Source organism: Anomaloglossus baeobatrachus, chromosome 2 (genome assembly GCF_048569485.1).
Source record: "Anomaloglossus baeobatrachus isolate aAnoBae1 chromosome 2, aAnoBae1.hap1, whole genome shotgun sequence".
NCBI classification, from domain to species: Eukaryota; Metazoa; Chordata; class Amphibia; order Anura; family Aromobatidae; genus Anomaloglossus; species Anomaloglossus baeobatrachus.
The window spans coordinates 91,219,891-91,247,787 of NC_134354.1; the positions used below are offsets into that span (position 1 = coordinate 91,219,891).

The 27,897-nt window shown below is 46.8% G+C and overlaps 1 protein-coding gene across 1 annotated transcript in view; it reads right to left on the reverse strand.

Moving 5' to 3' along the window:
- Positions 1–27,582, reverse strand: part of PIGA (phosphatidylinositol glycan anchor biosynthesis class A) — a 36,739-nt gene extending 9,157 nt beyond the window's left edge. Inside the window, exons 1-2 of the mRNA XM_075333120.1 lie at positions 27,495–27,582; positions 9,267–10,019 (exon numbers count right to left, since the gene is read on the reverse strand). Coding sequence (XP_075189235.1) covers positions 9,267–9,975 — 709 coding nt within the window. The 5' untranslated portion in view covers positions 9,976–10,019; positions 27,495–27,582. The remainder of the gene's footprint in view (positions 1–9,266; positions 10,020–27,494) is intronic.
- Between the last annotated feature and the right edge of the window lie 315 nt (positions 27,583–27,897).

The following is a 27,897-nucleotide window of genomic DNA, read 5'->3' on the forward strand; positions in this document are numbered from 1 at the left end:
TGCACTTGGAAGGAAAGGCCCTAGCAATCAAAATCTTGAAATTACATAATTACATGGTTAAGACGGGAATGGATGAAAGTAAGAAGTAATTTGTACATCCATATACAAGATTGTCCCAAAAGAACTAAGCTCTCCCTCATAATCACAATGTTCGACTCACTGGACCAAACAATCAGAAAAGCACTATACACAGAAGAATTTATATTTTCTGTGGAAAAAGCATTAAAACGGGGTATTCCTATCTCCAAGATCCTTTCCTAATATGAAAGTATGATAATAATATTATTTTCAAATATCTCCAATTAGAAATGTAATATAGTTCTCCTGCTTAGCCATGTCTAATACCTGATGTGCAAGGCCATGCAGCAGCTTAGGCATCTATGGTTATGGCCACTCATATAGTGACAGTTATATCAGTCATAACCATGGATACCCAAGGTACTGTAATGGCCTGCAAATGAGGTAAGCGACATAGTTAATTAGTAGACCTATAATACTGTAAATTTCTAATTAAAAAGGTATTTGTTATTATTATACCTACTACATATAGGGATCGGATCTTGGAGATGGGAATAACGTTTTAAAGGGGTTGTCCTCTACTTTTACATTGATGGCCTATCCTTAGGAGGGTCTTCAATCTACATTCGGCTGTGGTCAGACACCACGCACCCCCGCAGATCAGCTGTTGTCGGTCCCAGCGGGAGCAGGCAGCTGGACATGCTCACCTATGGAGCTGCTCCATCATCAGCTTCCTATTGATTAGAATGGGAGGCAGATGTGCCGTACCTGGCTGCGGCTACAAAAAGAAGACGGAACAGCGCTGGAACTGAGCATTTCCGGCTCCTTGTTGCCGCCACCGGGATCGAGAACAGCCGAGTGTCGGACCCCAGCCAATGAGACATTGATGACCTATGCTAAGGATAGATCATCAATGTAAAAGTAGTGGACAACCCATTTAAGCTAATTTTCAAACTATGAGTAGTTTCCGGCTCAAGAAATAGACTATGCCACAGATTCATATGGTGTAGAAGCTTCGTCTGCTCTGGAGATTGTACAGTCATATGAAAAAGTTTGGGCACCACTTTTAATGTTAACCTTTTTTCTTTATAACAATTTGGGCTTTTGTAACAGCTATTTCAGTTTCATATATCTAATAACTGATGGACTCAGTAATATTTCTGGATTGAAATAAGGTTTATTGTACTAACAGAAAATGTGCAATCCGCATTTAAACAAAATTTGACCCGTGCAAAAGTATGGGCACCTCAACATAAAAGTGACATTAATATTTTGTAGATCCTCCTTTTGCCAAAATAACAGCCTCTAGTTGCTTCCTGTAGCTTTTAATGAGTTCCTGGATCCTGGATGAAGGTATATTTGACTATTCCTGTTTACAAAACAATTCCAGTTCAGTTAAGTTTGATGGTCGCCGAGCATTGACAGCACGCTTCAAATCATCCCACAGATTTTCAATGATATTCAGGTCTGGGGACTGGGATGGCCATTCCAGAACATTGTGATTGTTCCTCTGCATGAATGCCTGAGTAGATTTGGAGCGGTGTTTTGGATCATTGTCTTGCTGAAATATCCATCCCCTGCGTAACTTCAACTTCATCACTGATTCTTGCACATTATTGTCAAGAATCTGCTGATACTGAGTTGAATCCATGCGACCCTCAACTTTAACAAGATTCCTGATGCCGACATTGGCCACACAGCCCCAAAGCATGATGGAACCTCCACCAAATTTTACAGTGGGTAGCAAGTGCTTTTCTTGGAATGCCGTGTTTTTTTGCCTCCATGCATAACGCCTTTTTGTATGACCAAACAACTCAATCTTTGTTTCATCAGTCCACAGGACCTTCTTCCAAATTGTAACTGGCTTGTTCAAATGTGCTTTTGCATACCTCAGGCGACTCTGTTTGTGGCGTGCTTGCAGAAACAGCTTCTTTCGCATCACTCTCCCATACAGCTTCTCCTTGTGCAACATGCGCTGTATTGTTGACCGATGCACATTGACACCATTTGCAGCAAGATGATGCTGCAGGTCTTTGGAGGTGGTCTGTGGATTGTCCTTGACTGTTCTCACCATTCTTCTTCTCTGCCTTTCTGATATTTTTCTTGGCCTGCCACTTCTGGGCTTAACAAGAACTGTGCCTGTATTCTTCCATTTCCTTACTATGTTCCTCACAGTGGAAACTGACAGTTTAAATCTCTGAGACAACTTTTTGTATCCTTCCCCTGAACAACTATGTTGAATAATCTTTGTTTTCAGATCATTTGAGAGTTGTTTTGAGGAGCCCATGATGCCACTTTTCATAGGAGATTCAAATAGGAGAACAACTTGCAAGTGGCCACCTTAAATACCTTTTCTCATGATTGGATACACCTGCCTATGAAGTTCAAAGCTCAATGAGGTTACAAAACCAATTTAGTGCTTCAGTAAGTCAGTAAAAAGTAGTTAGGAGTGTTCAAATCAAGAAATTAATAAGGGTGCCCATACTTTTGCACCGGTCAAGTTTTGTATAAATGCGGATTGCACATTTTCTGTTAGTACAATAAACCTCATTTCATTCCAGAAATATTACTGAGTCCATCAGTTATTACATATATGAAACTGAAATAGCTGTTGCAAAAACCCAAATTGTTATAAAGAAAAAAGGTTAACATTAATAGGGGTGCCCAAACTTTTTCATATGACTGTATAGAGTTTTCTTATTGGACCACTGTAGTAGTGCTTTAAATCTAAGTCCCCTGAGCCCTGTCTTACACTCATATACACTATGTATGTCTCCCAGGAGAAGGAAGTACCTTATTGTCTTTTGACCATATTTTTGTTTGCGCCACTTATGTAATTGAACATGTTCCCCCTTATGCACTTCTTCTCAAGACTAAATGAATGTAATATTATTAATGTTTTCTCATAACCAAGATCCTCCATGCCCCTTATCAGTTTCGTGGCTTCACTTTGTACCTTTTCTAGCTCCAGGGCATACTTCCAAGGAACCATGTCCCAGAACTGAACAACATATTCCAGATGAGATAGCACCAATGTTTTGTAAAGTGGCGGTAATACACCCCTGTCCTGAAAGTGTATACCTATTAATACATGACGATATATTTACAATACATTTACAAATGCCTCTCCTAGTTCTACTCTCCCCTTAGAACATACTGTATGAGGCCCGCATCTTATGCCCATGTGCAGAATTTTACATTTTTCAACAATATACCGTATTTTTCGGACCATAAGACGCACTTTTTCCCCTCCAAATGTTGGGGGAAAGTTGGGGGTGCGTCTTATGGTCTGACTGTGGCTGCGGGGAATGAGGGTGCTGCGGTGGAGCGGGTCATCGGGGGCACGAGCAGGCTGTAGCAGCCTGCCGTGACCACGTGGGCCCGCTCATTTAATATGCACGCCCATCCTCCCGCCCATCTCTCAGTGGTGAAGTCGGCGCTGACAGGTGGACGGGAGGGTGGGCAGGGATAAACAGCCGGCCCGCATGATCACCCCTGGCAACTGCAGCCTGGAGTGATCATGTGCGGCTGAATTCAATGCCCCCCGCGCATCATCATCAGTGCGGGGGGGGCAGTGAATCAGTACACATTACTCACCGTTCCCCTGCAGCATCGCTCCTCATCCTGTCTGTCCGGTCAGCTGACTTGCGTGACTAGCGGCGCGCACAGCGATGACGTCATCGCTGTGCGCACGTGTCCACACGCAGCCGCCGGCACAGACCACCGGAGGACATTGCGATGCTGTAGGGGGACGGCTGCATTCAGCGGCGGTGCCGCTGACATAGACGGTAAGAGGAGCGGTGCTGCAGGGAGTGAGGTGAGGCGAGTATGAACGTTTATTTTTTTATGTGCCACAGGATGCGGCCATACACCAGGATAGCATATAGCAGGATAGGGGTATATTATGAGCAGGCTGGGGGGAGTATATGAGCAGGCTGGGGGGAGTATATGAGCAGGCTGGGGGGAGTATATGAGCAGGCTGGGGGGAGTATATGAGCAGGCTGGGGGGAGTATATGAGCAGGCTGGGGGGAGTATATGAGCAGGCTGGGGGGAGTATATGAGCAGGCTGGGGGGAGTATATGAGCAGGCTGGGGGGAGTATATGAGCAGGCTGGGGGGAGTATATGAGCAGGCTGGGGGGAGTATATGAGCAGGCTGGGGGGAGTATATGAGCAGGCTGGGGGGAGTATATGAGCAGGCTGGGGGGAGTATATGAGCAGGCTGGGGGGAGTATATGAGCAGGCTGGGGGGAGTATATGAGCAGGCTGGGGGGAGTATATGAGCAGGCTGGGGGGAGTATATGAGCAGGCTGGGGGGAGTATATGAGCAGGCTAGGGGGAGTATATGAGCAGGCTGGGGGGGAGTATATGAGCAGGCTGGGGGGAGTATATGAGCAGGCTGGGGGGAGTATATGAGCAGGCTGGGGGGAGTATATGAGCAGGCTGGGGGGAGTATATGAGCAGGCTGGGGGGAGTATATGAGCAGGCTGGGGGGAGTATATGAGCAGGCTGGGGGGAGTATATGAGCAGGCTGGGGGGAGTATATGAGCAGGCTGGGGGGAGTATATGAGCAGGCTGGGGGGAGTATATGAGCAGGCTGGGGGGGAGTATATGAGCAGGCTGGGGGGAGTATATGAGCAGGCTGGGGGGAGTATATGAGCAGGCTGGGGGGAGTATATGAGCAGGCTGGGGGGAGTATATGAGCAGGATGGGGGGAGTATATGAGCAGGATGGGGGGAGTATATGAGCAGGATGGGGGGAGTATATGAGCAGGATGGGGGGAGTATATGAGCAGGATGGGGGGAGTATATGAGCAGGATGGGGGAGTATATGAGCAGGATGGGGGAGTATATGAGCAGGATGGGGGGAGTATATGAGCAGGATGGGGGGAGTATATGAGCAGGATGGGGGGAGTATATGAGCAGGATGGGGGGAGTATATGAGCAGGATGGGGGGAGTATATGAGCAGGATGGGGGGAGTATATGAGCAGGATGGGGGGAGTATATGAGCAGGATGGGGGGGGGGGAGGGGGGAGTATATGAGCAGGATGGGGGGAGTATATGAGCAGGATGGGGGGAGTATATGAGCAGGATGGGGGGAGTATATGAGCAGGATGGGGGGAGTATATGAGCAGGATGGGGGGGGGGGAGTATATGAGCAGGATGGGGGGGGAGTATATGAGCAGGATAGGGGGGGGGGGGGAGTATATGAGCAGGATGGGGGGGGGGGGGGAGTATATGAGCAGGATGGGGGGGGGGGAGTATATGAGCAGGATGGGGGGGGGGGGGGAGTATATGAGCAGGATGGGGGAGTATATGAGCAGGATGGGGGGGAGTATATGAGCAGGATGGGGGAGTAAAATGAGCAGGCTGGGGAGTATATGAGAAGGCTGGGGAGTATATGAGCAGGCTGGGGAGTATATGAGCAGGCTGGGGAGTATATGAGCAGGCTGGGGAGTATATGAGCAGGCTGGGGAGTATATGAGCAGGACATTACCCCATAACAGTGTCAGCAGCAGATCCTCGCCCCATAAGTGTGTCATGACCACATTTTTGCTTAAAATTTTATTTTCCTATTTTCCTCCTCTAAAACCAGGGTGCGTCTTATAGTCCGAAAAATACATATAAGTGAAAACTGTGGAAAAAGAAAGCGCAATAGGGTCTTACCCCAATATATATAGGGTGAAGCAAAGAATAATCCTACTCACCAATTCGGGTTGTGACAGTCACAACACCTATAGCAGCATGTAACACCAAGTCCCGGCAGCGGTCCCCAAGAGGCAGATAACAGAGAGTAGTAGAGAATGGGTTTCACAGCCGCGCCAAAAGACTACTGGATTCTTCTCAGATTAATGTTTCTTTTATTTCATAACAGGTCAAGTCTACGCGTTTCAGAAGGACACAGCTCCCTTCTTCAGGACAAACCAGCAAAGAATCATCAAATCTCTCATGAGATTTGATGATTCTTTGCTGGTTTGTCCTGAAGAAGGGAGCTGTGTCCTTCTGAAACGCGTAGACTTGACCTGTTATGAAATAAAAGAAACATTAATCTGAGAAGAATCCAGTAGTCTTTTGGCGCGGCTGTGAAACCCATTCTCTACTACTCTCTGTTAGTCCGAAAAATACGGTATCTCATTTGCCAAGTGAATAACTAAACTCTTAGTTTCTCCAAATCAAGCTGTAACTATACTACGTAGTTTGTTGGTATATAAAAATTAAAAACAGTATTAACCCTTTAAGGACCTTTGTCCTTAACACTTTGTGCGTTAATGTCCAAACCTCATTTTTCCAAATCTGACCAGCGTCACCTTATGAGTTAATAACTCTGGAACGTTCAAATATAGTCCAAATATAATCTCAGTGACTCGGAGATTGTGCTTTATGTTTAGTAGTAAATTTTGCATTTATGAAAATGTTGAAAATTTGGCAAAAAAAAAAAAAAAAAAAATATGTTTAAAAATTTCACAATTTTCAAACTTTGACTTTTTACCAGATAGTTATACCAAACAAAATAGTTAATAAATAACATTTCCCACATGTCTGTCTACTTTACATTGGCACCAAGGGTTAAAAGTTAATCAGTAATTTCTCATTTTTACAACACTAATTTTTTCATGGACCTCACATTTCAAGTCACTGAGTGGCCTAATATGACAGAAAATCTAATATATGAAGCTGAATGTGTGTGTGTGTGTGTGTGTGTGTGTGTGTGTGTGTGTGTGTGTGTGTGTGTGTGTGTGTGTGTGTGTGTGTGTGTATGTATGTATGTATGTATGTATGTATGTATGTCCGGGATTGGCATCTGCACTGTCGCAGCTACAGCCACAAAATTTTGCACACTCACACGTCTGGACCTCAAGAGCGTCATAGGCTATGTTGTGAGGCGAAATTTTAACCCGCGCATTCCAATTTACCAATCAATTTTGACCCTATCTACATAATGGGGAAAAAGTGAAACAAAAAGTGTATCCGCACCGTTGCATTTACAATCACAAAATTTTGCACAGACACCTCATGTGACCCAGGGTTGTTGTAGACTATGTTTTGAAAGGAAAATTTAACCCCGCGCTTTACAGTTACTCTCCAAAAAACATGCCTCCATTAAAGTAAATGGAGCCTGGAACTACAGGTTATTAGTAGGAGCTGTGAGTGGTTGCTATAGGAACAAAAGACATTCATAGTATAAGAAGCTTATATGTGAGGTAATAAGATGTCGGTGGGGAGACGGTGAAAGACACAAAGAGGCGGAGAGACCGACCTGGGAAAGAGAGAGAGAGAGAGACCGACCTGGGAAAGAGAGAGAGAGAGACCGACCTGGGAAAGAGAGAGAGAGAGAGAGAGAGACCGACCTGGGAAAGAGAGAGAGAGAGACCGACCTGGGAAAGAGAGAGAGAGAGAGACCGACCTGGGAAAGAGAGAGAGAGAGACCGACCTGGGAAAGAGAGAGAGAGAGACCGACCTGGGAAAGAGAGAGAGAGAGAAAGAGACCGACCTGGGAAAGAGAGAGAGAGAGACCGACCTGGGAAAGAGAGAGAGAGAGAGAGAGAGAAAGAGACCGACCTGGGAAAGAGAGAGAGAGAGAGAGAGAGAGAAAGAGACCGACCTGGGAAAGAGAGAGAGAGAGAGAGAAAGAGACCGACCTGGGAAAGAGAGAGAGAGAGAGAGAGAGAGAAAGAGACCGACCTGGGAAAGAGAGAGAGAGAGAGAGAAAGAGACCGACCTGGGAAAGAGAGAGAGACCGACCTGGGAAAGAGAGAGAGACCGACCTGGGAAAGAGAGAGAGACCGACCTGGGAAAGAGAGAGAGACCGACCTGGGAAAGAGAGAGAGACCGACCTGGGAAAGAGAGAGAGACCGACCTGGGAAAGAGAGAGAGACCGACCTGGGAAAGAGAGAGAGACCGACCTGGGAAAGAGAGAGAGACCGACCTGGGAAAGAGAGAGAGACCGACCTGGGAAAGAGAGAGAGACCGACCTGGGAAAGAGAGAGAGACCGACCTGGGAAAGAGAGAGAGACCGACCTGGGAAAGAGAGAGAGACCGACCTGGGAAAGAGAGAGAGACCGACCTGGGAAAGAGAGAGAGACCGACCTGGGAAAGAGAGAGAGACCGACCTGGGAAAGAGAGAGAGACCGACCTGGGAAAGAGAGAGAGACCGACCTGGGAAAGAGAGAGAGACCGACCTGGGAAAGAGAGAGAGACCGACCTGGGAAAGAGAGAGAGACCGACCTGGGAAAGAGAGAGAGACCGACCTGGGAAAGAGAGAGAGACCGACCTGGGAAAGAGAGAGAGACCGACCTGGGAAAGAGAGAGAGACCGACCTGGGAAAGAGAGAGAGACCGACCTGGGAAAGAAAGAGAGACCGACCTGGGAAAGAAAGAGAGACCGACCTGGGAAAGAGAGAGAGACCGACCTGGGAAAGAGAGAGAGACCGACCTGGGAAAGAGAGAGAGACCGACCTGGGAAAGAGAGAGAGACCGACCTGGGAAAGAGAGAGAGACCGACCTGGGAAAGAGAGAGAGACCGACCTGGGAAAGAAAGAGACCCACCTGGGAAAGAAAGAGACCGACCTGGGAAAGAAAGAGACCGACCTGGGAAAGAAAGAGACCGACCTGGGAAAGAGACCAAGAAAGAGACAGAGACAGGCAGACGAGGAAAGAGGCAGACCTGGAAAGAGACAGACGGAGCACATTACTTGGCCAATTTAGTTAAATCTGTAAGAAATATCTGTGGTGTTGAAATATATGTTGTGAAATGCTTCTATTAGCTTAGTTTTTGCCTTTTAATAGTTACATTTCTATCTATTTGTTTTGTGGTTTTTGTGTGCAGAATACATTTTTGTTAATACAATCTATTTTGTTAACAGCAGTTATTAACCGGGGCGAAGCCGGGTAGTACAGCTAGTACACAATAAAAGTAATAAGCCATAACACTTTAAGATGGGCAAAAAAAAAAACCTTTGCGTAATGCATTTAGGTGGATTTTGATGTAGATACTATGGCAAAATCTTCATGAAATAAGCAAACATTCTGCATCCCATGCATAGGAATGAGATTTCTTCGGCTATGTTGCCATGGAAAAATACTGAGTGGATTTTGTCCAAACTGTAAAAGAAGAAGAAGAAGAAAAAAAAAACAAAAAAAAAAAACAACTTGCCCGACAATGAGTAGCTCATTGCTTATTCACATGGATTCAGCATATAAAAAAAAACCCACACAGATACAAGACACAAACCATGAGAAGAACTTTTACCTTTCCTGTAAACGAGTCTGCTGACCACGACAATGGTGATCTTATCCCCTTTCTTTTTCTGTAGGTCTGGAGTGAAGTCCGTGGGGTCTACAGCATTGGGGATCACAGACACAATCTGAGGATCCAGAGCCGCTCGGAGCACAGTGTTTTCCTTGCTGGTGTAAGAGACGCAGATGATGTGGTTGGTATCACACAGAGACACTGTAAGAAGCTTGTTGGTGAGAACGGAGCTAACATCTGCAAATCCAAACAGAGAATGGTCTGTGAAGACCGTATGGAGTCCCAAAGTCTTGGCATGAAAGAGGGCGTCATGGGCCATAGCAGAAAAAGAGCTGTGGGAATGCACAAGAGAGACCTTTTCCCTTACAAATATATACCTGAGGAGAGGTAGGCTGTGCAATAAAGTAGTGGCCGTCGACTGGTTATACATGACTTTCAAAGGTAAATAATACACCTTCAGCCCGTTGGTGAGGTAGCGGATTCCTGTCCTGTCCCCATAAGCATGGGTGACAATGATAACCTTGTGTCCTCTTTCAATCAGGCACTGAGAAAGCTGATAAATGTGACTTTCCACCCCACCCATATTCGGGTAAAAAAAGTCAGACACCATGCATATTCTGTGAGTCCTCTGGGGAGTGTGCGCAGTCTCTGCAGGCTGTAGAGAGTTACTATCAGAGCAGGCCTGGCTTTCTTCCTTTCTGTGAACCATGGTAGAGACCGGTGATGAGGAGGTCCCCTAATTGCTGTGTGGATCTAAAGGGAAAAAACACAACATATCAATCAGTGAGGACCATACAGTAAAAACACACAAAAAAAATTAAAAAAAAAACAACATCTACAGTACTTCTTCAGGTCTAAATAGTCAGAAAATATTGTGCAAGGAGCACAAACTACAGAAAACAGGTCATATCACTAAATACATTTTTTGCCATGAAACGTAACAAATATATACGAGAGTTGATGAAAGGCAGATTTCCCAATCACAAAAAAAAAAAATATTCACACCTAAAATTTTACAAATTGAAAGTAATTGTTCAAACACTAAACCACTGCCCATTATTAGCAATAGTTTTTAACCCCTTTACGACGGCCGTACAGATTAAAACAACGGCAGGAAAGGGTTGTAATTCTGATCCGCCGTTCTAAAACAGCGGCAAGAAAAAAAAGTGACTAGCGTCCCCCCCACCCTCCCTCCCCAAGCGTTGGAAAATCTCCAGGGTTTCAGCTACCAGGGATAGACGAGCCCCTGCAGATCACGACTCGCCGTTTTTCTCTTGTCCCCAGTCACGTGATCAGGGTTATACAGTGCCTTGCGAACGTATTCAGCCCCCTTGAATTTTTCAACCTTTTCCCACATTTCAGGCTTCAACATAAAGATAACATTAAAAATGTTATGGTGAAGAATCAACAACAAGTGGGACACAATTGTGAAGTTGAACGAAATTTATTGCTTATTTTAAACTTTGTTAAAAGTCAGTTTTGCACATCGAGAAACTGAAATTCTTGCCCATTCTTTCTTTGCAAATAGCTGAGTGAGGTTGGATGGAGAGCGTTTGTGAACAGCAGTTTTCAGCTCTTTCCACAGATTCTCGATTGGATTCAGGTCTGGACTGTGACTTGGCCATTCTAACACCTGGATACGTTTATTTGTGAACCAGTCCATTGTATATTTTGCTTTACATTTTGGATCATTGTCTTGTTGGAAGACAAATCTCCGTCCCAGTCTCAGGTCTTTTGCAGACTCCAACAGGTTTTCTTCAAGAATGGTTCTGTATTTGGCTCCATTCATCTTCCCATCAATTTTAACCATCATCCCTGTCCCTGCTGAAGAAAAGCAGGCCCAAATCATGATGCTGCCACCACCATGTTTGACAGTGGGGATGGTGTGTTCAGGGTGATGAGCGGTGTTGCTTTTACGCATTTACGTTTACATTGTGCCCAAATAGTTCGATTTTGGTTTCATCTGACCAGAGCACCTTCTTCCACATGTTTGGTGTCTCCTCGGTGGCTTGTGGCAAACTTTAAACACCACTTTTTATGGATATCTTTGAAAAATGGATTTCTTCTTGCCACTCTTCCATAAAGGCCAGATTTGTGCAGTGTACGACAGATTGTTGTCCTATGGACAGACTCTCCCACCTCAGCTGTAGATCTCTGCAGTTCATCCAGAGTGATCATGGGCCTCTTGGCTGCATCTCTGATCAGTCTTCTCCTTGTTTGAGATGAAAGTTTGGATGGACGGCTGGGTCTTGGTAGATTTTGCAGTGGTAGGATACTCCTTCCATTTCAATATGATCGCTTGCACAGTGCTTCTTGGGATGTTTAAAGTTTTGGAAATCTTTTTGCAACATAATCCGGCTTTAAACTTCTCCACAACAGTATCACGGACCTGCCTGTTGTGTTCCTTGGTCTTCATGATGCTCTCTGCGCTTTAAACAGAACACTGAGACTATCACAGAGCAGGTGCATTTATACAGGGACTTGATTACACACAGGTGGCTTATATTTATCATCATCAGTCATTTAGGACAACATTGGATCATTCAGGCTATGTGCGCACTAGTGCGTTTTACCCGCGGATTTGCCGCGGAAATTTCTTGAGAAATGTCTGCAATCTTTGTGCAGACATTTCCAAGCAAATCCTATGTGGAAAAAAAAATAGCTGTGCGCACACTGCAGATTTTTCTCAAGAAATTTCCTTGAGAAGAATTTCTTGAGAAACTTTCTTGAGAAAATGAGCATGTCCATTATTTTCCGCAGGTAGCTGCGGAATACCCCCGGAATTTCACTCCATTCACTGTAATGTAATCGCGAAATTCTGGGGGTATACCGCAGGTAGCAAATGTGCGGTATACCCCCGGTATAGCCGCGATTTACCTGCGGTAATGCTCATCGCTGCCTGCGGTTTTGCAGGAAGCGATGTCATTATGCCAGGAAGAGGAAGCGGAGCAGAGTAAACACACACGTCACACTCCCTGGACGCCGCACAGAAGCACTTCCGTGCGACCTCCAGGTGCCCGTGCAGTCTGTGTCCCGCTCCAGCTTCGCGGCTGCCTGCACTGCAGGGTGTCAGTGTCTGCCTGCAGTGTCAGCAGCTTGTCACGCTGCAGCGCAGGCAGACACTGACACCCTGCAGTGCTGGCAGCCGCGGGGATGACGATCGCTGCTGTCAGGAGGTGAGATCATTACCTGCTGTGACGATCTCCTGCCTCCTGACGTCACCCGCGGTCACTGCTGTCTTTGCCAGTCTCGCGAGCGGCCCGAGACTGTCACTAGCTGTGACGTCACGGGCTCTCGCGATACTTCTGACAACGCGGCGGGCATAGAAGTCAGTGACAGCGCTGACGTCAGCAGTACAGGAAATGATCACAGCAGGTAATGATCTCATCTATCCCCCTGGCAGCAGCGCTCGGCATCCCATGCAGTGACCTGGGCTATTGATGTTAGCTCAGGTCACTGCATTGCTCTCCCAGCCAATGGGGAACATTCTGTTATTCATTGACTGGGACAGAGACTATGGTATGGATCGCCGTGGGACCCCCCCCCCCCCTTATTGGATTACGCCGGACGTGGAATTGATTGTTCTTTTCAATAAATTGGTGAAAGAGGGAATATGGGGAGTGTTTTTTTCAAATAAAACTTTTTTTGTTGTCTATTTTTTATTTCTTACTGACTGGGTTTGTGATGTCGGGTATCTGATAGACGCCTGACCTCACCAACCCCAGGGCTTGATGCCAGGTGACATTACACATCTGGCATCAACCCCATATATTACCTCGTTTGCCAACACACCAGGGCAACGGGATGAGTTGGGGCGAAGCGCCAGGATTGGCACGTCTAATGGATGCGCCACTTCTGGGGCGGCTGCGGCCTGCTATTTTTAGGCTGGGGAGTGTCCAATAACAGTGGACCTCCCAAGTCTGAAAATACCAGACCACAGCTGTCCGCTTTACCTCGGCTGGTGATGCAATTTGGGGGGGACCCCACGTTTTTTGTTTTAAATTATTTATTTAATGTAAAATAACAGTGTGGGGTGCCCGCTGTTTTGGATTACCAGCCAAGGTGAAGCTGCCAGCTGTGGTTTGCAGGCTGCAGCCGTCTGCTTTACCCTAGCTGGCTACAAAAGATGGGGGGACCTCACATCGTTTTTTTTTTTTTAATTATTTATTTATTTTAAGGCTAAATACAAGGCTAAGCACCCTTTAGTGCCACATCAAAGTCACTAAAGGGTGCCAGGTTAGAAAATGCAGGGAGATGGGACATTATATAGGTCTTTCTCATCTATCTATCTATTCATCTATCCATCTTTCCCTCTATCCATTATCTGTCTATCGATTATCTATATTATTTATTGCAAAACCGCAGGGACCAACCTGCGGTAAATCCGCGGCAAATCCGCGGCAAATCCACGGCAAATCCACATGCGTTTTTCCCGCAGGTGCGGAAATCCTCAACTCCCAGAAGTTTCCCAAGAAATGTTCTTGAGAAAAATCACTTTTCTAGTGCGCACATAGCCTCAGAGATCCTCAATGAACTTCTGGAGTGAGTTTGTTGCACTGAAACTAAAAGGGATGAATAATATTGCACGCCCCAATTTTCAGTTATTTTTTAAAAAAGTTTAAAATAAGCAATAAATTTCGTTAAACTTCACAATTGTGTCCCACTTGTTGTTGATTCTTCCCCATAACATTAAAATTTTTATGTTTGAAGCCTAAAATGTGGGAAAAAATTGAAAAACTCAAGGGGGCCGAATACGTTCGCAAGGCACTGTACACCTTATAAAAGTGATCACGTTACCATAAATAGCAGTGCTAGTAAAAAATGATTTATCTCCCATCTGGCATGATCAAATATGTTAGATGAGAGATTAATGTACTCCCCTGGTCCCTCTCGGTCCCCCTCATCTAAAATGGCAGCCGCACAAGTGGCGCGTCTGCCCCATTTATCTTCCTCCTCTGATTTCTGTCTCATCTGGAAAAAAAAAGTCCCTCCCCAAGTCACCCCCTGTCAACCCCCAGTTCTCTCGCCCCCCCGGACCTGCTGCAGCGCCGATCCCCCGGGATTCCTCCTAAAAAAACGGCGGCCTACGAATAAGGACTGACGTCAGTTGTTTTGTGGTTCATGATGTTTTAAAAAAAATTTCAACAGATCCAGAGTTTTATCTACATTGGTGCTGGACAAACATTTTTCTTTGTCTATTTTCCCGTGGAAGCAAGCCACGCATCTCCATGCACCTGCAATTCACCCATATCAATACAGTGGCTGTTTGGACATTCAAAAGACTCTTGGTGAGCTGATTATTTTGGGGGGCGGGGGGGGGGGCGGGTTCTGTCCGCTTTTTGCTGTTGCCTCTTGAAAAAAAAAAAAAAAAAAATGAGAAATTTGGTGCTAAAGCAACATTTTTGTGAAAAAAAATTAAAATTTTCAATATGACGACCTAAGGTTATCAAATTCTGCAAAGTACCTGTGGGTTCAAAATGCTCCCTATACCCCTGGATAAAATCCTTGAGGGGTCTAGTTTCCAGAATGGGGTCATCGTGGGGGAACTTCACTGTGTAGGCACCTCAGGAGCCCTCCAAACACGACATAGTATCCACTACTGATTCCAGCCGATTTTGCAATCAAATGGCGCTCCTTCCCTTCCGAGCCCTGTCGTGCACCCAAGCAGTTGATTTCCACCACATATGAGGTACCTGTATACTCAGGAGAAATTCCACAATAAACTTTATTGTGCATTTTATCCTGATAGCTAATTTTCACAAGGGAATCTGGTTGAAGTAACAATTTTGTGGTAAAAATGTTTTGGTTTTTTTCATGGCTTAACGTTATAAAATTCTGTGAAGCAGTTGGGGGTTCAGGGTGCTCGCCAAACATCTAGATAAATTGAGTGGGTCTAGTTTTCAAAATGGAGTCGCTTGTGGGGGGTTTCTGCTGTTTAGGTACTTTAGGGGCCCTACAAAGGCAACTTGGTTACCGCAATCTTTTTCAGCCAAATTTGCTTTCCAAAATTCAAATATTGCTCCTTCCGTTCCAAGCACTCTCATTTGTCCAGAGGTTTCTGACTACATATGGGGTATCACCACGCTCATAAGATACTGGGTAATAAACCGTGGATCCACTTTTTGGTGTTACTGTGGCGCCCCTGACCTGGTCAGGCGCCACTGAGTACTGCACCCATGCTGGGTCAGTACAAACAGGTAATCCCAAAGGCTGAATAGGGTGTGGACACACAGGCACACTTTAACCAGGGCTCACACACCCCTTAGAGGGGACCCCTGGGCAGTGAGTCGGAGAGAATCAGTGGAGGAGGACTCACAAGCTGAGTCTGAAGCGGACAGCGGGCATGCAGACACGCTAACCAGACCCTGCAAGTGTAGTGGCTGTTTGCGTGGGTTTCCTCCGGGTTCTCCGGTTTCCTCCCACACTCCAAAGACATACAGATAGGGACAGTGTTGTCAGTGTATGTATAGCGCTGTGGAATTAACAGTGCTATATAAGTGAATATATATATATATATATATATATATATATATATATATATATATATATATATATATATATATATATATATATATATATATATATATATATATATATACACACACACACACACACACACACACACACAGTGCCTACGAGTAGTATTCAACCCCCTGCAGATTTAGCAGGTTTGATAAGATGCAAATGAGTTAGAGCCTGCAAACTTCAAACAAGAGCAGGATTTATTAACAGATGCATAAATCTTACAAACCAACAAGTTATGTTGCTCAGTTAAATTTTCAACATAAAAGTGTGGGTCAATTATTATTCAACCCCTAGGTTTAATATTTTGTGGAATAACCCTTGTTTGCAATTACAGCTAATAATCGTCTTTTATAAGACCTGATCAGGCCGGCACAGGTCTCTGGAGTTATCTTGGCCCACTCCTCCATGCAGATCTTCTCCAAGTTATCTAGGTTCTTTGGGTGTCTCATGTGGACTTTAATCTTGAGCTCCTTCCACAAGTTTTCAATTGGGTTAAGGTCAGGAGACTGACTAGGCCACTGCAACACCTTGATTTTTTCCCTCTTGAACCAGGCCTTGGTTTTCTTGGCTGTGTGCTTTGGGTCGTTGTCTTGTTGGAAGATGAAATGACGACCCATCTTAAGATCCTTGATGGAGGAGCGGAGGTTCTTGGCCAAAATCTCCAGGTAGGTTGTGCTATCCATCTTCCCATGGATGCGGACCAGATGGCCAGGCCCCTTGGCTGAGAAACAGCCCCACAGCATGATGCTGCCACCACCATGCTTGACTGTAGGGATGGTATTCTTGGGGTCGTATGCAGTGCCATCCAGTCTCCAAACGTCACGTGTGTGGTTGGCACCAAAGATCTCAATCTTGGTCTCATCAGACCAGAGAACCTTGAACCAGTCTGTCTCAGAGTCCTCCAAGTGATCATGAGCAAACTGTAGACGAGCCTTGACATGACGCTTTGAAAGTAAAGGTACCTTACGGGCTCGTCTGGAACGGAGACCATTGCGGTGGAGTACGTTACTTATGGTATTGACTGAAACCAATGTCCCCACTGCCATGAGATCTTCCCGGAGCTCCTTCCTTGTTGTCCTTGGGTTAGCCTTGACTCTTCGGACAAGCCTGGCCTCGGCACGGGATGAAACTTTCAAAGGCTGTCCAGACCGTGGAAGGCTAACAGTAGTTCCATAAGCCTTCCACTTCCGGATGATGCTCCCAACAGTGGAGACAGGTAGGCCCAACTCCTTGGAAAGGGTTTTGAACCCCTTGCCAGCCTTGTGACCCTCCACGATCTTGTCTCTGATGGCCTTGGAATGCTCCTTTGTCTTTCCCATGTTGACCATGTATGAGTGCTGTTCACAAGTTTGGGGAGGGTCTTAATTAGTCAGAAAAGGCTGGAAAAAGAGATAATTAATCCAAACATGTGAAGCTCATTGTTCTTTGTGCCTGAAATACTTCTTAATACTTTAGGGGAACCAAACAGAATTCTGGTGGTTTGAGGGGTTGAATAATAAATGACCCTCTGAATAAAACTTTTCTCAATTTAAAAAAAAAAAAATAACAAAGAAATAACATTCTTTTTTGCTGCAGTGCATTTCACACTTCCAGGCTGATCTACAGTCCAAATGTCACAATGCCAAGTTAATTCCGAATGTGTAAACCTGCAGGGGGTTGAATACTACTTGTAGGCACTGTGTATATATATATATATATATATATATATATATATATATATATATATATATATATATATATATATATATACCCCATTAATTTAAAAGTGTTTAAAAAAAAAAAAATATCAAATAGTAAACTAAAATGTATGAAAAGTGCCACGTGCATTGGAATTGTTCACCCAATCCAACACCAAACCGTTCAATAGCTAATAAGGACAATTCAGTAAAAAGTGCCAAGTGCTTAGAATTCTTCCCCTTATCCAACACCAATTTTACTAAAGCAAATCAAAACCAATTCAATGAAAAAGTGCCAAGTACTTTAGAATCCCCCCCCCCCCCTGTGCTCTCTCTCTTCCCCCAGACAGCACTGACAGTGTCCCGGATAGCGTGTGGGCAACCCCTGTACCTTGCCTCTTACTGAGCGGCAGGCCCGGGCGTCTAGCACCAGGATGGTCACTTTGATTCAGCTGACATATCCCGTAGCTGGGCACAGGAGGCTGGGGAGGGAGACTACGGAATGTGTGGGAGGGGGCGGGTACTCAATGCACTATCCCTGCCCACTAACTAAGCAGCAAGGCGGCAATATGCTGTTCACTGTGAAGAATGTCAACAATGTCCTGCCCCTGTTGACATGACATCACCGGAAGCAGCAAAATCACGGTAGGAGCGGTCACATGACCGCTCTGAGCCGGGCGAGAGGGGCTGACAGCAGAGCAAGTAGGTAGTTACTATTTACTTACCTGCCCCAATAGTGAAATAATAAAAAAAAAAAAAGCAAAATAAGCCGGATAACCCCCTTTAACTATTTTGTGTGACACACGCTACAGTTCAAAAGTTTAAGGTCACTTAAATATATTTCCGTATTTTTGAAAGAAAAGCACTTTTTTTTTTCCAAATCAACCTAAAATTAAATTAAACAGAAATCCCCTATATACATTGTTAATGTGGTAAATGACTATTCTAGCCGCAAACATCTGTTTTTTAATGCAATAACTACATAGGTGTATAGAGGCCCATTTCCAACAACCACCACTCCAGTGTTCTAATGGTACATTGTGTTTGATAACTGTGTTAGAAGGCTAATGGATGTTTAGAAATCCCTTGAAAACCCTTGTTCAAGTCTGTTAGCACAGCTGAAAACAGTTTTGCTGATTAGAGAAGCTATAAAACTGACCTTCCTTTGAGCTAGTTGAGAATCTGGAGCATTATATTTGTTGGTTCTATTAAACTCTGAAAAATGGCCAGAAAAAGAGAACTTTCATGTGAAACTCGACAGTCTATTCTTGTTCTTAGAAATGAAGGATATTCCTTTTGAGAAATTGCCACGAAACTGAAGAATTCCTACAACTGTGTGTACTACTCCCTTCAGAGGAGAGCACAAACAGGCTCTAACCAGAGTAGAAAGAGAAGTGGGAGGCCGCGCTGCACAACTGAGCAACAAGACAAGTACATTAGAGTCTCTAGTTTGAGAAATCAACGCCTCACAGGACCTCAACTGGCAGTTTCATTAAATAGTACCCGCAAAACGCCAGTGTCAACATCTACAGTGAAGAGGCGACTCCGAGATGCTGGCCTTCAGTGGCAAAGAAAAAGCCGTATCTGAGACTGGCTAATAAAAGGAAAATATTAATATGGGCAAAAGAACACAGACATTGGACAGAGGAAGATAGGAAAAAAGTGTTATGGACAGACGAATCGAAGTTTGAGGTATTTGGATCACACAGAAGAACATTTGAGAGACGCAGAACTACATCAAGCCAATCCAACTTGTGGCAGGGGGGAAGCAGGGGGTGAAATATCTCCAGATTACCTCCACAAATTAACAGCTAGAATGCCAAAGGTCTGCAAAGCCGGAATTCCTGCAAAGACCATTCTGTGCCGAAAGCAAAGTGTGAAGGAGAAAATTATTATTTCAAGTAAAAATCATTATTTCTAACCTCGTCAATGTCTGGACTATATTTTCTATTCATTATGCAACTCATTCAATAAATAAAAGAATGCATTTTTTGCGGAAAAGACAAAACTGTCTGGGTGACCCCAAACTTTTGAACTGTAGTGTAACTCTCTGTTTAAAGGGCATAAAAATTAAAAGTTTGAAAATTGCAAAATGTTCGTCAAATTTCCGATTTTTTTCACAAATAAAAACAAAAAATTTCGTCCTAAATTCACCACTATCATGAACTACAGTATGTCATGAAAAAACATTGTCAGGATCACTGGGATCCGTTGAAGTATTCTAGAGCTATAACCTGTCAAAGTGACTCTGGTCAGAATTGCAAAAAATGGCCCGGTCATTACGGTAAGTACAAAATTAGCTTTGTCTTTGGCTGCTTTCACACATCCATTTTTCTCCATGTGGCACAATCCGGTAAAAAACGGAAAGAACGGCTCCGGTGTTTATTGCCGCCGGATCCGTTCATTCCCCATAGACTTGTATTAGCGCCGGATTGTGCCGCATGGCCTTGCGTTGCATCCTGCTTATGTCGGATACAGCATAAATAGCTGACTCGGCGGCCGGATGGAACGCTGCTTGCAATGAAAACCTATGGGCGCCGGATCCATCATCATCCAGCATATGACGGAATGCAACGACGGATCCGGTTTTTTGAACTGCACATGCTCAGTAGCACAACGGATCCGTCAAAAAACGGAAGTAATGCATGGAAAAAAACTGATGCAACGGATCCAAGGCATCAGTTTATTTGCCGGATTGTGCCAGATGGCAAAAAACGGATGTGTGAAAGCAGCCTTAAGGGGTTAAAAGAGCAGAATAATGCAGAGGTGCAGGTATACGGCATGTTCATGGATTGACAGGTTTTTTTTTTAAGCTTGATCTATCACTTTACATAATCTGGACATACAGGTTCAGGAATATATTACCAGATTGTAAGAGTGACAGTAAAGCTGGTGAAATTTACATGCTAAAGTAGGGTGTAACGCTGCAAAAGAACGCAGCCGTCTAATGCAATTCAAGAGAGGCTGGTGATAGCACACCGCACACTGGAAAGGCCTAAATTATTGCTTCAATGTGAATATATTCGTATAAGTTAACATTAAAGGATCAGCGCGTCATCTTGTGTCCGTTTTTACCATTTTTCTTCATGGACGGATAAATAACAAAGCTTATGCTATACGTTGCAATGTTAAACACGTACAGCACTTGAACTGTACACTAATGTGTTCCATGTGCTGTACATGTTTTCACAGACCCATAGGCTTGTATTGGCCCCTGTCATCCATAGACTATAATGGATACTATGGGTGCTATATCCACTAAAAAAAAAAAAAAAAAGGATGATATAACACGTACGACTGATTGGGTCCTTGGAATCTACAAGGACACCGCAGCTAATGCCACTCAAATGTCAATTCATATACATATTTGGAGGACCAACAGATTACAGTATACATTTTCCTCCCGGGCTTGCAATCAGAGGCTTCAGTTCCTGCTGTGTACAGTGATTAGGGGCTATACCCAGTCTTGATATTTAGCTCGCTCTGGAGAGATGCGCTGCTGAGCGAGCAATCAGCCGCCGTGTCCTGCCGCTGCTCACTGTGTACCCAGCAGGGACTGGAGTCGCCCCAGGCTATACCTCTATGACCGAAAGCCGGTACCTTTTGGGAGGAAGCCGCATTTTGTATGTATAGCCCAGTATAGTGCATGTATGCACAGTATGCATAGCTACTCCCTTCTGTGATTGATACCTCACTGTCCAAGTACCATCTCTACAGAGAGCCTGCTGTGGACAGGGACAGCTACATGACAAACTTAGCGCCGCTGACCTGTGTGGAGCCGTGCGCACAGTGATGACGTCATCACTGTGCGCATCGCTCTCCACACACGTCAGCGGGTCGGCAGACAGGAGGACATCGCGATGCTGCAGGGAACAGTGACTGGAGTGTATACCAAACTTATTCACTGCCCCCATGCTGAGGATGATACGCGAGGGGCAGTGATTATAGCCACATATGTTCACTAGAGGCTGTAGGAGCCAGGGATGATCATGCGGGCCGGCTGTTTAGTATGCGCGCACCCCCCCGCCCACCTGTCAGCGCCGGCTTCAGCGCTGAGAGATGATGGGCGTCGGGATGCAGTGCATATGAATTGAGGCTAATGAGCGGACCCACATGGTCATGGTAGGCACCGCTCCAGCCTGCTCCTGCCTCTGATGACCCGCTCCACCACCACCGCACCCCCCTTCCACGCAGGCATCGGACTATAAGACGCACCCCCCACTTTCCCCAAAAATGTTGGTGAAAAAAGTGCGTCTTAGGCCCTGTGCGCACTTACCGGATTTTGCCGCGGATTTTCTGCGGATTTGCTGCATGTTTCGCTGCAGAAAATGTTCATAACATCTCTGCAGTGATTCACCAGCAAAACCTATGGAAAAAAAAATGCTGTGCGCACGAGGCGGAATTTGACAGCTGCATGTTTTGCTGCGGGATTCCCGCAGCAAAAACAATTGCATGTCACTTCTTTTCCGCACGTCGCTGCAGGATTTCACTCCATTGACTGCCATGTAATCGTGAAATCCCGCAGGGAATAACGCAGGCAGCAAATTCTGTGCGGTTCATTGCGTTTCCCTGCGTTATTCCCTCCGGTATTTTGCGGTTTACCTGCGGTAATGTACATCGCTGCCTGCGGTTTGCAGGGAAGTGATGTCATTATGACAGGAAGAGGAAGCGGAGCAGAGAGTAAACAAACACACACACAGACATCACAGACATCACAGACATCACAGACATAGAACACAGACACAGACATATAGAATACACATAGAAAGCAAACGGAAATATAGAAAAAAAAAAAAAAAAAAAACATGTGGGCTCCGCCGTATTTTTACCTTCCAGCCGAGGTAAGCACACAGCGGCGGCCCGGTATTCTCAGGCTGGGGAGGGCGAGGGGCAGGGTTAATGTCCCCCGCCTCCCTCCTGCAGCCGAGAATATCAGCCGCAGCTGCCCCGGGACTGTCGCATCCATTATGCGGCAGTACCGGAGTGTCCCCAGCTCTTCCTGCTGCCGTGATGCGGTGGCAGACAGGGTAATATAAGGAGTTAATGGCGGCGGATCGCCGCCACTAAGTCCAGGCTTGATCATGGCAGCGTCTATGAGACAGCTGACATGATCAACCCGTAAGTAAAGTGAAAAAACACACACACCGAAAAATCCTTTATTTTAAATAAAACACAAAAAAGCCCCTGGTTCACCCGTTTATTAACCCCCCGAAACACACAGCTCCGGCGTAATCCACGTCCTGCAATGCTTGAATCCAGCCGCGACTGACACTGACACAGCGCTGAATGAATGCAGCCTCGCAGCGAGACAGCAGAGGTAACCACAGGGCATTTCCCACGGCCGGTAATGTGAACTCACTACCGACCATGAGAAATGCAGCGTGTGCTCACAGGGACTCTCTGTCTCTCTAACTATCTCTCTATCTATTCTTCTGTCCATTTATCTGTCTCCTATCTAAGAAGGAAATGACTTTTTTTTTTTCAATGTGCTTTATTGCATTGAGTGCATTAAAGCACATGTACCAACCTGCACGCGGCATATCCGCTGCAATACCGCGAACAATACCGCGGTAAAACCACAGCAAACCGTGGCAAACCGCATGCGGTTTTCGGGTGCGGTTTGTCGCGTTTTTTTACTGCGGGTGCGGTAATCTTTCAGTGCTTGCGGAATTTTCTTGAGAAAATTCCATTTTCCAGTGCGCACAAAGCCTTATAGGCCATGTGTCCACGCTGCGGAAAATGCGCGGATTTTGCCGCGGATTTCTCGCGGAAAAGCCGCGGATTTTCCGAAAATCTGCAGCAGCGGCACTTCCAAGCCATTTCAATGGCATTTTGGAAATGCTGTGTCCATGCTGCGGATTTTTGCGCGGCGGATTTGCCGCGGATTTTGATCCGGAAAAATCTGCAGCATGTCAATTATTGTTGCGGATTTTGATCCGGATTTTGGCTATAGAATGGGGGGGGGAAAAAAAAATCCGCATCAAAATCCGTAGCAATTCCGCGGTAAATCCGCGACAAAAAAAGGTGCGGATTTGCCGCGAAAGTCGCGGATTTTCATGCAGAAAAATCCGCAGCAACATTCTACCGTGGACACATAGCCTTATAGTCTGAAAAATACATTAAGTGATGCACCGTCTGATTCAGAAGTAGGAACAATCTTCTGACAGATTCCTTTCAATAGCAATTTTTTAACATGACAGGTTCCCTTTCATTAAAACCTATGAAATGTTACTTCAGTTTAGAAGCATTGGCATAATTTATTAAAAAAAAAAAAAAAAAAGTTGTAGATATGGTGTTCACTAGATAGCTTTCCTTTTGGTGTGAATTATCCTCATAACAGATAGAGCAGCACTGGCAGGAATACAATCTCGCTTGTCTACAGTGTGGCAGCCAAAGGGTTATTCCCAGAACACAGCCACAGAGGACACCGGGCCGGCTCTGCAGACATCACAGTGATTGAACTTTACAATGCAGTTTCCTTATTTGCCAGGTTTTGAGAAGCAGAGAAAGGTGTTATATCAGAATAGCATTTGTTTTTCCGTTAATAATTAATCTTTTGCCATCAACTTTTCAATAAAAGATTTGATCTCTATGTACCAGGCCCATACGATGTACTATCAATATGGAATACTGCGGACAAAGAAGCGCAATAGGGTCTTAGGCTATGTTCACACTTCCGTTGTTTTGCCTCAGTCTTAATCCGTCGCCTTGAGGAATTACGGTATCCTGCAAAATATTTTGCAGGAATCCGTTTTTTCCCCATAGACTTCTATTAGTGATGGATTGTGACTGATGGCCATGCATTGCATCTGCCGCCTGACGGTCAGTCATTAATGACTGACCGTCAGGCAGGAGCAACGCTGAATATAACGTGTTTTTTGTGCAGCTCATCGTTTTTTTACTGTGAGCATGTGCACACTAAAAAACCATGATCCACTATAAACGCAGTTCCAGCGGCCAGAACGATCAGCTGATTGCCCGGCCGCCGCCTTTTGAGGGCGGTCAGCTGATCTCCCGCCTTTTGAGGGCGGTCAGCTGGTCTCCCGCCTTTTGAGGGCGGTCAGCTGGTCTCCCGCCTTTTGAGGGCGGTCAGCTGGTCACCCGCCTTTTGAGGGCGGTCAGCTGGTCACCCGCCTTTTGAGGGCGGTCAGCTGATCACCCGCCTTTTGAGGGCGGTCAGCTGATCTCCCGCCTTTTGAGGGCGGTCAGCTGATCTCCCGCCTTTTGAGGGCGGTCAGCTGATCTCCCGCCTTTTGAGGGCGGTCAGCTGGTCTCCCGCCTTTTGAGGGCAGTCAGCTGGTCTCCCGCCTTTTGAGGGCGGTCAGCTGATCACCCGCCTTTTGAGGGCGGTCAGCTGATCACCCGCCTTTTGAGGGCGGTCAGCTGATCACCCGCCTTTTGAGGGCGGTCAGCTGATCTCCCGCCTTTTGAGGGCGGTCAGCTGATCTCCCGCCTTTTGAGGGCGGTCAGCTGATCTCCCGCCTTTTGAGGGCGGTCAGCTGATCTCCCGCCTTTTGAGGGCGGTCAGCTGATCTCCCGCCTTTTGAGGGCGGTCAGCTGATCTCCCGCCTTTTGAGGGCGGTCAGCTGATCTCCCGCCTTTTGAGGGCGGTCAGCTGATCTCCCGCCTTTTGAGGGCGGTCAGCTGATCTCCCGCCTTTTGAGGGCGGTCAGCTGATCTCCCGCCTTTTGAGGGCGGTCAGCTGATCTCCCGCCTTTTGAGGGCGGTCAGCTGATCTCCCGCCTTTTGAGGGCGGTCAGCTGATCTCCCGCCTTTTGAGGGCGGTCAGCTGATCTCCCGCCTTTTGAGGGCGGTCAGCTGATCTCCCGCCTTTTGAGGGCGGTCAGCTGATCTCCCGCCTTTTGAGGGCGGTCAGCTGATCTCCCGCCTTTTGAGGGCGGTCAGCTGATCTCCCGCCTTTTGAGGGCGGTCAGCTGATCTCCCGCCTTTTGAGGGCGGTCAGCTGATCTCCCGCCTTTTGAGGGCGGTCAGCTGATCTCCCGCCTTTTGAGGGCGGTCAGCTGATCTCCCGCCTTTTGAGGGCGGTCAGCTGATCTCCCGCCTTTTGAGGGCGGTCAGCTGATCTCCCGCCTTTTGAGGGCGGTCAGCTGATCTCCCGCCTTTTGAGGGCGGTCAGCTGATCGTTCTTTTTCTCTCCTTTTTATACTGAAATCGTTTCACCAACGGAATCCGCTTTCTCATGACAATCGATTTAATTTCTTGCCACTCGCTGTACAACGCATCAGTCACAAGCGTCAAGCAACGCAGGTGACTGATGCAAAAAAACGGAAATGTGAACATAGCCTTACCCAAACATTATGGCGGTGCAAATAGAGCTTGTCGCTCGCCCTGTCAAGCTGTGACACACAACCAATATTGAACACAAACAGCTGCTGCATGATCCACAAGCCATAAGGCTAAAAACACACTGGAACCAGGAAAAAGACGTGGGTAAAGCGGGCTTTACGCGCTGCGACATCGCTAATGCGGAGTCGTTGGGGTCACGGAATTCGTGACGCACATCCGGCCGCATTAGCGATGCCGTTGCGTGTGACACCGATAAGCGATTTTGCATCGTTGCAAAAACGTGCAAAATCGCTAATCGGCGACATGGGGGTCCATTCTCAAATCTCGTTCCTGCGGCAGCACACATCGCTGCGTGTGACGCCGCAGGAACGAGGAAGCTCCCCTTACCTGCCTCCTGGCCGCTATGAGGAAGGAAGGAGGTGGGCGGGATGTTACGTCCCGCTCAGCTCAGCCCCTCCGCTGTTATTGGGCGGCGGTTCAGTGACGTCGCTGTGACGCCGCACGGACCGCCCCCTTAGAAAGGAGGCGGTTCTCCCGTCACAGCGACGTCGCCGGACAGGTATGTATGTGTGACGGGTGTGACGGCTGTTGTGCGACACGGGCAGCGATTTGCCCGTGTCGCGCAACAGATGGGGGCGGGTACCCACACTAGCGATATCGGGACCGATATCGCAGTGTGTAAAGTAGCCTTAAATCTGCTCTGCTGTAGATAAAAGGATCCAAGTCGAGGACTGTTAAAAGGTGGTTTAATTCTATGAGTTTCAAAATGAAACCCAACTTCATCCCCAGGAAAAAGCCACCGAATCTGATGTCTTCTCCTGAGGAAGAAGTGGGGTTTCACTTCGAAATGCGTAGAATTTAATAACCCACAACTTGGATCCTTTTATCTACAGCAGCGCAGATTTCCATGTTTTTTTTTTCTGGTTGTGCACATCATTATGGCTTCCACTGGGCAGAACGACAGCGTCCGGAGCTTGGGGAACGACGGTGACGTCTATGGGTCAGGGAGCAATGGCAGTGTCCGAGGCACAGTGGTAGCATCTGGGGGTCAGGGAATGATGGCGGCGCTTGGGGCACAGTAACTGCAGCGGTGTCCAAGGCACAGTGGTGGCGGGCGAGTCAGGGGCACAACGGTACCCCGGGGGGGGGGGGTGGGTTGGGCCGCATCGGTGGACCCCTGGGGGTGGGGAATCGGGGCACGACTGTGGTCCCCCAAGGGCGGAGGGGGGGGGTGTTTCGGGGCCCAACGGTGGTCCCCCGGTGGGGGGGGGTGTTTCAGGGCCCAACGGTGGTCCCCCGGGGGGGGGTTTCGGGGCCCAACGGTGGTCCCCCGGGGGGGGGGTTTCGGGGCCCAACGGTGGTCCCCCGGGGGGGGGGGTTCGGGGCCCAATGGTGGTCCCCGGGGTGGGGGGCGGTGCACAACGGCGGCACTCGTGCTTTGTAGTGAATGGGTAAAGCAGTTTCTCACAGCAACCAATCAGTCCACTGCTTTTATTCTCCAAAAGCTACAATCTGATTGGTTGCTATGGGTACCTGCTCCAGAGTCCTCTCCCCTCACATTATCTCAGGTAGAATATTCCTGTCAGACATCAGTGGGAATCACAGCTCCGGAGACCGCGTCTACAAGTAACGAGCGGCACAAACCACAGGCAGAGAGCGGCCGCCCTCCGTGATTCCCCGTGTACACCGCTCCGCCTTGCCCACACCGGCCCGTCCTTACCGGCCCCTCAGCACAGCGGCGGCTCCGTCCTCATCCTCCGCCGCTCCGGACGCTCAACCACAACCTGCGCTCATCGCTTCCTCGTTACCCCACACACAAAATCTGAACCAATCACAGGCCACAATACACACCGCTTTCCAAGTATCGAGGTATTTCATTGGCCGTACACCGTCTCGTCTATGATTGGCTACATGTTAATCTCTGTGTTGGATGCTATTGGCTGAGCACACAAAGGGGGCAGGGTTATATGGCTGTACATCTGTATTTATAGGATTGACATCGCTACATGCGGTCACAACACTGTGTGTACGTATCCTGTGACTGGGTTTGTAGGCCACTGTAATGCCATACATGTGTGGTGTGTGTATGGTAACCTGGTAAGGCCAGTTTTAGACAAAGTCGG